General features: G+C 35.2%; 1 protein-coding gene across 1 annotated transcript; it reads left to right on the top strand.

Annotated features, from left to right (window-relative positions):
* Positions 1-6,406: 6,406 nt before the first annotated feature.
* Positions 6,407-8,392, top strand: LOC107177272 (uncharacterized). Its single transcript, XM_052443735.1, has 2 exons — positions 6,407-7,322; positions 7,416-8,392. Exons 1-2 carry the CDS (start codon positions 6,407-6,409, stop codon positions 8,390-8,392), a joined length of 1,893 nt encoding a protein of 630 aa, XP_052299695.1.
* Positions 8,393-13,348: the final 4,956 nt, after the last annotated feature.

The raw sequence follows: 13,348 nt of genomic DNA, 5'->3' as shown, positions 1-13,348 counted from the left end.
GATTACTTGAATGATTTTGTGTTGTCACTCTAAAATTGGGGATTAATTGATAATTAAATAATTACTAGTTGAATAGTAGTGGATTATGAAATCTTGGTAATACATGATGTTGAAAGATAAACCTTAAATCTAGGATTATGATTAAGATTGACAAGTCGGTTATTATCCTAAGATGTGTAAGACATGTCGGTTTTGGTTGTATGGCATGCCAGTTGTAAAGCACTAAAGTAATGTATGATGTTTGTATAATGTCAGCTGGAAGAATAAGTGAGACATGTAATTCAACACGTGCATCACTTACTTAATACCATGGCTGCATTTGTTGTTTTGCCTAACAAAATGGATAAGGCTTTGACACACGTCCGTTAGCTAGTTCAAACGGCTGTTAACGCTGTTACACACATGAAAAGCTTTTGGAGTTTGGTAACATATGTAAAATCACACGAGCTGGTTGCTGAGGGACCTTTCTAGATCATGTACTCTTTGTATATAAAGCCTTATGGTCCGTTGTGTGTCTAGATTAATTCAATTACATCTCTTCTTCAATATTGTATGTTGTAAAACTAAAAAATTGTGAAACCTTATCTCTCTTTTCACAGTGGATTTAGGCAAAATAGTGGTCGAACCATTATAAATCTTGTGTGTATTATCGATTCTGTTCTTGTTGATTTAATCAACTTACTTATGACTATTTGTACAAGTTTCATCAAGATTCAATACTCTAGGTGTTAACCTAAATTCATAGAGTTTAGAGTGGGCCTTGGGGAATATAAATAAGTTCTTTGCTGGTTTAAGGTTCAACAAATTAATATTAGAGCTTATTTTTAAGTTCTTGATCTCAACAATGGTAGCACTTTAGCTTGATGTGGAGAAATTTATAAAGGATAATAATTTTTATTTGTGGAGGCTCAAGATGGGGTTTGTTAGTGCTTCAAGTTTAGAGGAAGCACTTAGTGAAGCTTCATTATCCAAAAAGACAGGAAAGATATCTAATGGAGATTTACCAAATGTGATGGATAGAGCTCGTAATGCTATAGTCCTTAGTTTTAGGGATAGTGTTCTCAGAGAAGTTGGTAGTTAAAGGATCGTAGAAGGATTGTGGAAGAGACTTGAGGACTTGTATACCAAGAAGTCAATAGTTAAGAGATTAGCCACAAAGAAAAAGTTGTACACTTTACAGATGGGAGAAGGGTCATCAATCTCATATCACATTGATGCTTTCAAATAAATCAAGCTAGATCTTGAAGATATTAATGTGAAAATTGATGAAAAGGACAAAGCTATAATATTGTTGTGCTCTTATTAACATTTAGTTGACACATTCATCTATACACATTCATCCATGGTAGATGTCAAAGAAACTTTGAGTTTGAAGGTTGCAACAAAGAAAAAAATCAAGAGAGGAGAAAGCTTGATAGTAAGGGGGAAATCATAAAAGAGAGAAGATGTCCAAAGAAAAAAGAAAAGATCCAAATCCAGGCCAAGAAATCTAAAATGCTTCCAATGCCACAAGGAAGGACACTTCAAGAAAGATTGTTGTTGAGTACTGGAGAATGCATATTTATTCGGGGTAAAACTGTCATTTATGCTCCAAGTCTCACTAACATTTCACTTTTATGTGTTTAAATCATTTAAGCTTTTATTATGTGTGTTTTATTATAATGTAAGTATTTTATGTATTTCGGGGATACTTTGGCCATTTCACAACTAATGAGAAGCCAGACAGCAAAACAAATGACATTTTTAAGCTTGAAACGGTCGAAAACCTTAGAAGGAGCATAAAAGTGTATTCGACGCTGTTCACATATACGGTACTGTTCACATATATGGTGTTATTCACAAGTATGACATTGTTCACATATATGGTGTTATTCACAAGTATGACATTGTTCACATATATAATATGATGATATGGCATTGTTCACCATATGTGCCCTAATAAGAACCTATTCATAAACTATGAAGCCTATGATGGTAAGGTAGTTGTAATGGGAAATGATCTATGTTATAAGGTAGTTGGTAAGGGCGTAACTGGGCTGAAAATGTTTGATGTCATGTTTAAAGAGTTAATGGATGTCAAACATGTACCTGAATTGAAGAGAAACCTTATCTCCCTCGGAATGTTTGATAAAATAGGATACTTAGTTAAGTTTTAATTCGATACCCTCAAGAGTATTGAAAGGGTCTATGATGCTAATGAAGAGAGACAAGAATAATGGCATGTATATTCTTCAAGAAATTACTGTTACAAATGATGTTGGGGTGTCTAGATAGGATCTAGATAAAACAATGTTGCAGCATTTGAATTTAGGCCATATGAGGGAAAAATGCTTAAAAGAACTATCAATACAAGGGGTTTTAAGAGAGGATAAGATAAAGATCTTGAGGTTTTGTGAAGAATGTGTCTTAAGCAAGTGTTCAAGAGTAAAAGTCAGTCTGATGTTTATGTATATAAAGGAACTGTAAATTATATCTATTCTGATTTATGGGAACTAGCACATATAGCTTCTTTAGGCGAGACAAGGTATTTATTATCTCTTATTGATGACTTTTCAAGGATGGTTTGGGTGTATATGTTGAAAGTTAAGGATGATGTGTTTGAGTAGTTCAAAGCTTGAAAAACATTGGTAGAAACTTAAAAAAATAGAAAGGTCAGAAGGTTGAGGACCGATAATAGTTTAAAGCTTTGTAACAAGATGTTTGATGACTTTTGTATTGAAGATGGCATTATAAGACACAAAATAGTGAGATACACATCTCAACAAAATAGATTAGCTGAAAGGATGAATATGAGTTTGATTGACAGGGTGAGATATATACTTATTCATTCAAGGCTATCTAAGGCCTTGTGGGCAGATGTTTTATCAAAAACCTACTATATAGTGAACAAAAGCCCCTCATCTAAAATTAAATTTAAAACAACTATTAAACTCTGGTATAATAAACCAGTTGAATATTCTAGTATGAGGGTCTTTGGTTGTCCTATATATGCACACATTAAGCAGGGATAACTAGAACATGGAGCCTTAAAATGTGTGTTTCTAAGCTATCTTGATAGGGTGAGGGGGTACAAGCTCTACTGCACTGATTTTAAACTACCAAGATCTATCATTAGTAGAGATGTTATGTTTATTGAGTCAAAAATGCTTCAAATTTGAGCTCAGTCAAAACCAACAGTCATAGAGCCTAGAGATAAGGATCAAAAGACTTATTTTGAGGTTAATTATCAAGTTAAAGTTCAAAACAAAAGCCAAATTAGAATATAGATCTGAAAGGAAATTTCTAAATCAGAGGACGAGTCAATTAGTGATCAAGGAATCGGAGACCATCAGCTGGTAAAAGATAAAGAGAAGAGAGTAATTAGGCTATTAAAGAGATATCCATATGTAGATCTGATTGTATTTGCATTAACAGCAACACATGATGCTAAAACTAAAGAACCAAGGACTAACTCAGTGGCTATAAAGAGTGATAAGTTAGATGGATGGAAGAAAGCCATGGAAGTGGAAATACGGTCCTTGACAAAAAAATCATACAAGAGATCTGATTGAAAGACCTATAAACAAGAAAGTGGGGTGTAAGTGGAGTTATAAGATTAAGGAGATTATACTAGGTGTTGAACCACAAAAGTTCAAAGTTAGGCTTGTAACCAAAGGCTTAACGCAAAAAGTGGGCATAAACTTTACTAATGTGTTTTCTCTAATGGTTAGGCATTCCTCTTTGAGAATCTTCTTGGCATTTGTTGCTGTGAATAATATGCATCTTGAGCAAATAAATATTAAGATTGCTTTTCTATATACTGAATTAGATGAGATGATTATGATGGCTTAACCTAATGGCTATGTGGATTGGGAGAAAGCCAATCATGTTTGTCATATTAAGAAGTCCTTATATACACTTAAACAATCTTTCAAATAGTGGCATTTGAGATTTGACAACTTTATGGCTGAACATGGTTTTCAAAGGTGTAACTTTTGATTGCTTTGTATATTTCAAAAATATAGATGGTTATAACAAGATCCATTTGTTGCTGTAAATTGATGATATGCTAATAACTTGTTAGAGTATAGATCATGTAAATGACTTAAAGAAGCAACTAAGAAAATCTTTGGAGTATAGTTAATTAAAGAGAGAATGAAGTGTGTTTTATGTTTGACACAACAGAAATACATCGGAAAAGTTCTCTAAAGGTTTAAGATAAGGTATTCAAAGGCTGTTCAAATGCCATTACTAGCTCATTTTAGTCTTTCATGTCAACAATGTCCAAAAATTGATGATGAGAAGTTGAAATGGCTTTTATTCCATATTCAAGTGCTGCAAGTTACTTAATGTATGCAATGGTTCCAACTAGGCTAGATATTTCTTATGCAATAGGTGTTGTAAATAAATATATGGCAAATCTAGGTAAATAACATTGGAAGATTGTTATATGGACCTTAATATATCTTAATGATAGAGTTGATTATGGCTTGATGTATAAAATTGGAAAACAAAGGGTGAAGTCAGTGTGAAGGGCTTTGTAGATGCTGACTACGTAAGGGATTTTAATAGACAGAGATCCTTAACTGGCTATTTGTTCAATAAATGGTTGTACCATAAATCAAAAAGCCTCATTGCAAAGTGCTTTTTGCTTTATCAACAACTGAAGCTGAATACCTGTAACTGTAGAAGTCATTAAAAAAGCAATTTAACTCGAAATGATAGTGCTAAATTTGGGTATGAGCAAAAGTAAGTGATTGTTCAGTGTGATAGTTAGAGTGTTATCTATTTGAGCAAGAATCAAATACAATATGAAAAGACAAATCACATTGATATTAAGCTTTACTACATAAGACTAGAGGTGTTTGGTAAAGTTGGTGATTTCACCACACTAATGACAACCTTGCAAACATGCTGACCAATGTTGTACTATATGCCAAGTTTGAGTTTTGCTTGAAGTCAACTAGAATCTGCAGAGTTTAGATTGCAAATGTGTTTTGAGATAATAAATATGATTAGTAACTTATTTGAGTTCAAAGTAGAGAATATTGAAGGATGAAACTCAAACTTGGGTTTATAATCGAGATTGACAAGTCAATTATTATCCCAAGATGTGTATAGCATGTAGGTTTTGACTATATTGCATGTCGGTTGCAAAGCATCAAAAGGATGTATGATGTTAACATAACATCGGTTGAAAGAATAATGATACACGTGATTCAACACGTCCATCACTTGCTTAATACGACAGCTGTATTTTCTATTTTGCCTAACCAAATGAATGAGGCTTTGAAACTTGTCCGTCAGCTGGTTAAAATGGTTGTTAATGCCATTGCACTCGTAGGAAGCTTCTGGGTGTTTGATGAAGAATAGGAATCCATATTATACTAGGATTAGTTTCCTTATTAACTAAAGTTTAAGACTTTTTAATTCCTTTCTAATTTAGAATTTTGTTTCCCTTTCAATTTGGGATTTTGTTTTTACTTCATTAATTAGGATAATTACTACTACTATAAATAGCTCCCTCTTGTAGCCTTTGAAGGTAGAATTTTGAGTTCAATAATATTTCAATTTTCAAATCTCTTTGTGAGTATTTGAACAATTAATTCTCAGTATTTTGTGGAATCAACGAGTCTTAACCCCTAAATTCGCGGTATTCTTTTGAATCAATGTGAATTTAGTTGTTCTTTTGTTCCGGTATTCTCTAGAATCAACAGAATATTTTGAACATTAAACTTCCGTTGCATCAGTTTGGTATCAGAGTAAAACCTGGTATCACCAATCTAACTCCATCTACCACCCATCTACCACCAAACCTTTCTTTTTTTTCCTTCTTTGATTTTTTCCGTTTAGTTAAAAAAAAAAAAACCGAAACAGAATAGAAACAAAACCTTCAGCCCGCGGCCACCGTCCAAGGCTGCCAGCTCTCATTTTCCGTCACCGATCTGGACACAACCACCACTAAACGGATCATAAATCCCGGCCATCAAACCCCAAGCATCTTCCACCGTCTGTTAGCCACAGATCGCCGGAAGACAAAGCCAAATCAACCGCGATCGCCGCCACCTCCGTTCACTACTTTCTGGCGTGATTTGGCCAGAAGAACCACCATCAGTCCATTCCTCTCCATCAACTGAACCTTTCCCACCATTCCTCACCGCCTATCGACCCTCAAACCACCGGAAACCGAAGCCCTCCAAAACCGCCGGCTTTATCTACAATTTCCGGCTAAAACACCACTTTTTCGAACAAACCACCACCACCATCATACTTACCAACCCAAAATCTTTCAGATCCACCCATCCTTACTCGATTTCTGACCACCGTCATTGGAAATAAAAAACTTTTACTTAATTACAGTTTCAGCCCAAAATTTTATTTACTTTCAGTTTAGCCCCACTACCTTTTTAAACCCGAATTTGAAAAAATGCCTCCAAGAAAAGCTCGTGATACTCATACTGCAACTTACAATCAAGAAGATGTTTCTAAAGATGAAGCCCTGGCTAGTATGACAGCCAGAATTGATATGTTAGCTGCACAAATGGCACGAATGGCAGAGTTACTTGACGAACGCCATCGTACTCCAGAACGTGAAGACAAATCAAGTGGAAGCTTTGCTAACCCATTCTCTGGGGGTCGACTTAGAATTGAGTCTACTAATGACAGAAGATGGGAATCTGGGTTGAGAATTGACATTCCCGAATTTCAAGGAAGTGGTCGACCTGAAGAATTATTGGATTGGATTAACACCATTGAAGAAGTTTTCGAATACAAAGAAGTTCCTGAAAATAAACTAGTTTCGCTTGCTGCAACTCGATTTCGTGGAAGAGCAGCAGCTTGGTGGCAACAAACTAAGCTCACAAGGATTAGGCAAGGCAAAAAGAAGATTGATTCTTGGGAAAAGTTCAAGAAACACTTGCGTGGAGCATTCTTGCCTCATAATTACGCCAAACTGTTATACCAACAGCTACAGAATTTAAGGCAAGGTAATCGATCAGTGGATGATTACACTACAGAATTCCATTGGTTGGTGGCACGCAATGACTTGACAGAGACAGAAGAACAGCAGGTTTCCCGCTACATTGGAGGCCTACGATCTCAATTTCAAGACCAATTAAATTTACTTGACCCATACTCTGTTTCAGAGGCACACCAACAAGCCTTGCAGTTGGAGAAGCAATCTAGTCGACGTACTAATGACTCAAGCTTTCGGGGTGCTCGAAGTGTTGTTCGTGATAATTCAAACCCAACTTCCCAATTTCGTAATTTCACTCCTCCAAATCCTCCAAATAAAACTAGTAAGCCTAGTGAAATCGGTCAAAGCAGCAAAACCCAATCCTCGGGTTCGAGATTACGCTGTTTTAATTACGGAGAAAATGGGCACCGCATGACAGAATGTAAAAAGGGATGAAAATATGGTAAAGACTTATTCGTAGGCACAGAGGAAAGCGAAGACTATCAGGAGGAAGAAACTGAAGAGTTTGCTGTAGAGCCAACTTTTGATAGTATTGGTAGCGCTCAATCTGTTGAAGAACATGGTGATAGTGGACCAATGTTGATCGTGAACCGTGCATTCTTCACTCCTAAAGGTCAAGACAAAGACAAGTGGCTACCACAAAATATCTTTCAAACTACTTGCACAATTGGGGGTAAAGTATGTCGTATGGTTATAGACTCCGGCAGTTGCGAGAATGTCATTTTGGAAGAAGCCATAACAAAGCTAAATTTAAAGACAGAACCTCATCAAACTCCATATAAGCTCACATGGCTGAAGAAGGGAAATCAAGTGACAGTATCGAAACGTTGCTTAGTTTCCTTATCCATTGGTTTAATTTATAAAGACAAAATTTGGTGTGATATTGTGGCTATGGATGCTTGTCATCTATTACTGGGTAGACCTTGGCAATATGATCGAAACGTAGTGCATGATGGGAAGAGAAACACCTACAGCTTTATGTTTAACAACACCAAGATCGTTCTCCTACCTAACAAGGAGTTTACTCTCCAGCAAGACTTGGGTAATTATTTGTTAGGCAAGAAACAATTTATAGATGTTGTAGCAGAGACAAAGAGAGTCTACATTTTATTGGGAAAAGAAAGTAACGGTGATTTGAAGATTCCTGAAGCTGTGACACCAATTCTGGCGGAATTTCAGGATTTGTTCCCCAATGAGCTACCACAGGGTTTGCCACCTCTTCGGGATATACAACACCAAATTGATTTGGTACCAGGTTCTACATTACCAAATCGACCTCATTATCGTATGAGTCCTACAGAACATAAGGAATTAAGGCGCCAAGTGGAAGAGTTACTAGAAAATGGATTTATCCGTGAAAGTCTTAGTCCCTGTGCAGTCCCTGCTTTATTGAGTCCAAAGAAAGATGGTTCTTGGAGGATGTGCGTGGACAGTTGAGCTATCAATAAAATTACAGTTCGATATCATTTTCCAATCCCTCGATTAGATGACTTGTTAGATCAACTTAGTGGAGCAACAATTTTTACCAAACTTGATTTGAAAAGTGGCTACCATCAAATTCGAATACGGCTTGGAGATGAATGGAAAACAGCTTTTAAAATTCGAGAAGGGTTATACGAGTGGTTGGTAATGCCGTTTGGCTTATCCAATGCTCCAAGTACTTTTATGCGAGTCATGAATCAAGTTCTTCGCCCTTTCATTGGAAAGTTTGTGGTTGTTTACTTCGATGATATACTTGTATATAGCACCAGTCACGAGTTACATCTACAATATTTGAGAGAAGTGCTTTCAGCCTTAAGAGCAGCAAGTTTATACACAACAGTAAACAAGTGTATTTTCTTAACAGAGAAAGTATTATTTTTGGGATATGTGGTGTCGAAGGATGGTCTATCTGTTGACTAATCAAAAGTGGATGCTATTCGAGATTGGCCTCCGCCAACTACTTTATCCGCCACTAGAAGTTTCCATGGATTGGCCTCTTTTTACAGGCGATTCATTCCTCATTTCAGTACTATTATGGCACCAATCACGAATTACATAAAAGGAGGACAATTCTCTTGGACAGAGGTAGCTACTAAGGCATTCAAGATTATCAAAGAAAAGTTTATTACTGCCCCAGTACTTGCTCTACCAGATTTTTCACTCACTTTTGAGGTACATTGTGATGCTTCTAAGGTCAGCATTGGAGCTGTTCTTAGCCAATAGGGTAAGCCTATAGCTTATTTCAGTGAGAAGTTGAATGTAGCAAAGGCACACTCCAACACTTATGATGTGGAATTTTACGCAGTAGTCCAAGCGTTAAAACATTGGCGACATTATCTAATTCATAAAGACTTTGTTTTATACACTGACCATGCCGCGTTAAAATACCTCAATAGTCAAGACAAGCTCTCTCACAGACATGCCACTTGGACATCATTCCTTCAATAATTTACTTTTGTGGTGAAGCATACCTCTGGTGAATCCAACCGGGCAGCAGATGCACTTAGTCGACGAACTTCTTTATTGACATAGATGCATAATCAAGTTCTTGGATTTGACACATTTCGAGAGTTATATGCTTCTGATCCTTACTTTGCTCCTATATTAGAAGACGTTGTTGCAGGGTTTCGCTCAGATTAACATTTACATGACAAATTCCTTTTCAAGAGTAATCAGTTGTGTGTTCCTGACTCAAGTTTGAGATTGAAAATCATTGCAGAGTTACATAACGAATGGCACATGGGTCGTGACAAAACTCTGGCTCTAATAGCCAACACTTATTTTTGGCCTACTATGAGGCGTGAAGTCTATCACTATGTCGAGACTTGTCGCATTTGTCAAGTTTCCAAGGGCGCAGCAACTAATGCTGGGTTATATATGCCGCTGCCGATTCCAACACAACCTTGGGCTGACATTAGCATGGATTTTGTTTTGGGATTACCCCGCACTCAGAGGGGTATGGATTCAATATTTGTTGTTGTTGTTCGATTCTCGAAAATGGCTCACTTCATTGCTTGCAAAAAGACTACAGACACTTTGACTGTTGCTCGTCTATTCTTCAAGGAAGTCTACAGATTGCATGGTTTACCGAGTTCTATAGTATCTGATAGGGATACACGATTTCTTAGCCATTTTTGGAAGACATTATGGAAGTTGACTAACACTCGCCTGAATTTCAGTAGTGCTTACCACCCACAAACAGATGGTCAAACCAAAGTTGTCAATTGCTCTTTAGGAAACCATCTACGTAGTCTAGTTGGCGATAACCTGAAGATGTGGGATCAAAAGTTATATCAAGTCGAGTTTGCTTATAACTGTGCAGTTAAGCGCAGTACTGGTTTAAGCCCTTTTCAGGTGAATTACGAATATAATCCACGAGCTCCCATCGACTTGGCTCCAATTCCAGATTTAGTTCGCAAAAGTAGTAAAACAGAAGACTTTATTGAGCAGCTTAAGAAAATTCATGACACTACGCAAGAGTTTTTGAAGCAGACAACCGAAGGTTATAAAATTATGGCAGACAAAAAAAGTCGAGCTTTGGAATTTCAAGTGGGAGATCTTGTTGGGCTGTCCTAACTAAAGATAGATTCTCAGTTGATGAGTACAACAAGCTTTCTGCCAGGAAAATTGGCCCTTTGGAGATTATAGAGAAGATAAATCCTAATGCCTACAGATTAAAGCTTCCTAGTCATATCCGCACCGCAGATGTATTTAATGTCAAGTATCTTATTCCTTACAGAGGTGATCATGATGAAGATGTTGTTGCTGACACTCCGAATTCGAGGGCGAATTCTCTCCACCCTGGGGGGAATGATGAAGAGTATGAATCCATATTATACTAGGATTAATTTCCTTATTAACTAAAGTTTAAGACTTTTTAATTCCTTTCTAATTTAGAATTTTGTTTCCCTTTCAATTTGGGATTTTGTTTTTACTTCATTAATTAGGATAATTACTACTACTATAAATAGCTCCCTCTTGTAGCCTTTGAAGGTAGAATTTTGCGTTCAATAATATTTCAATTTTCAAATCTCTTTATGAATATTTGAACAATTAATTCTCGGTATTCTGTAGAATCAACGAGTCTTAACCCCTAAATTCGCGGTATTCTTTTGAATCAACGTGAATTTAGTTGTTCTTTTGTTCCGGTATTCTCTAGAATCAACGGAATATTTTGAACGTTAAACTTCCGCTGCATCAGTGTTGGTAACAAAACCTAGAAACACATAAGCTGGCTACTGAGGAACCTTTCTAGATCAAGTACTCTTTGTATACAAAGCCTCATAATCTATTGTATGTGTAGGTTGATTCAGTTACATCTCTTGTTCAACATTGTATATTGTAAACTCTAAAATAGTGAAATCTTATCTCTCTTTCCATAGTGGATGTAGGCAAAATAGTGGCCAAACCATTATAAATCTTGTGTGTTAAGTGAGTATGATCAATTCCGCTCTTGTTGATTTGATCGATTTGCTTCTGAGTACTTGTATCAGTTTCATCAAAATTAGATACTTTAAGTGTTAACTTGAGTTCATAGATTTTAGAGTGGGTCTTTAGGAATCTAAATTAGTTTTTTGCTGGTTTGAGGTTGAACATTTGTCTTATTGAAAATTTCTTTGCTTTAATTATTTTCTTAGTTTAATAGTTTAATTCTCTTCAAACTCAATTTACTCAAGTAGGTTAGGATTTTGATTTTAGATTTAAATTATATTTTTAATTTATAGCAATCCCTATTGGTTCAACCATGTTACATCTACTCTATTTCTAAAGTTTCGAGCACTTGTTATTAAAATTTTAGACAATAAGTTTTTAGCACTGTTGTTAGGAATTGTGCTGGAAAGTTAATTTAATCTAGATTGATTTGATTCTTCTACTGTTTATAATTTAGCTTAACTTTTATTATTAAAACAATGAAAAATCACAAAAACATTATAATTAGATTTTGAGTTCATTGTTTGGTTGTTTAATTTCTTTTATTTTAAATTTTATTTATTTTTATTATTGTTAGTTTATTTTTCTTTCTTTTTCGAGTTTTAGGAAAACTCATTTTTCTAGTTTAGGTTGCTCTAGATTTTAGGACAAAGAGTAAGGTAGAATAACTTAGCAACTCCCTTTTTAAGACACCAATCAACTCCACACACCCACACCCTTTTATTTTCTTTCTCTTGTTTAGTTTGCATTCAACATTTTCATTAAAATTTTAATAAGAGTAATAATTCAAACAAGATAAGGATTGGACTTCATCACAAATTCCTTGCCCATAGATTAAAAATCTCTTGTATCTCTCAACTCAAGCCATAAATTAAAATTAAAAGCAATTGAAAATTGACCTTTATTAGGGTTTCATAGTTACAAGACCCCTAGAAAAGATCTTATTGTTTTTTTTATGGGTTTTTTGTGTAAAAAAGATCTTATTGTTAGTCACTCCAATGAGTAATTATTGAATTTAATATTTGACAGTTAGCTTTGGCTAGGCAAGTATTGGAATTTAAGTACACCAGGTGCCTCTCCTCCTTATCTGGGAACTGCTGTCTTGTTAGTTTAATAACCTTAACTAGTAATCTATCCATTGGAATCTTGAAAAGAATAGGAGCTTATAAGACAGAATTTACTAGTGAAATTGTTCCTAATAATTCTCTATAAACTAGACAATAAAAAAAATTTTACCCTTGAACTAAAATTAAGATAGTTTTCAAGCTTTTTGGTTTTTCTATGATGTGATTTTTGAGTCAAGATTAGACATCTATTCCATGTCCAATGACAAATTTTCTCTCTTGGAGTTTAGTTAGTTTTATAAATGTTTGGGAACACGATTCAACAAATCATTTGGTAAAAAAAAAAATCCAAAATTAATAGTGATAGAGCTAGTTGTTTTCAAGTAATGGATAACTAAAATAGAGTACTCCTAGCATTGCCAGCAGTGCAAGTAGAGAAAACCCTTAGAGATTATTTTTCATCAACGACAATCAAACAACCAACTTATATTATGTTCCCACAAACTATAGCAACACACTTTGTACTTAACCCCACTGTCAATAAGCTTTTACTATCTTTTTATAAGTTAGAGAGAGAACTTTATTTGCACATTAAGGAATTTCTTGAAATATACTCTATATTCCCTTTTTAAAATTTTAATGATGAGTCAATTAGGCTTCATAAGTTCCTTTTCTCATTAAAAGAAAGGCAAAAGCTTGGTTGAATTCATTTTCCATTGAATTTATTACTATTCATTTTCCATTGAATTTATTACTATGTGGGATGATTTAAGTAATAAGTTTTTCTTCCTATATCTAAAACTAATTCCCTTAGGAGAGAGATAAATGATTTTTTATCAAAGAGAGGATGAACAATTTATGAGGGTTAGGAAAGATTCAATGACCTACTCCTTAAGTGTCCCCACTGTCATTTTGA

Source organism: Citrus sinensis, chromosome 6 (assembly GCF_022201045.2).
Source record: "Citrus sinensis cultivar Valencia sweet orange chromosome 6, DVS_A1.0, whole genome shotgun sequence".
NCBI lineage: Eukaryota > Viridiplantae > Streptophyta > Magnoliopsida > Sapindales > Rutaceae > Citrus > Citrus sinensis.
This window is presented reverse-complemented; position numbering and strand designations above follow the sequence as displayed.

Bases quoted from the DNA above. Each gene is read 5' to 3' on its own strand.
- LOC107177272 (XM_052443735.1), top strand. From the start codon at position 6,407: ATGCCTCCAAGAAAAGCTCGTGATACTCATACTGCAACTTACAATCAA. The intron at 7,323-7,415 runs GTTCGAGATTAC...ACTTATTCGTAG, and splicing joins CAGCAAAACCCAATCCTCGG to GCACAGAGGAAAGCGAAGAC.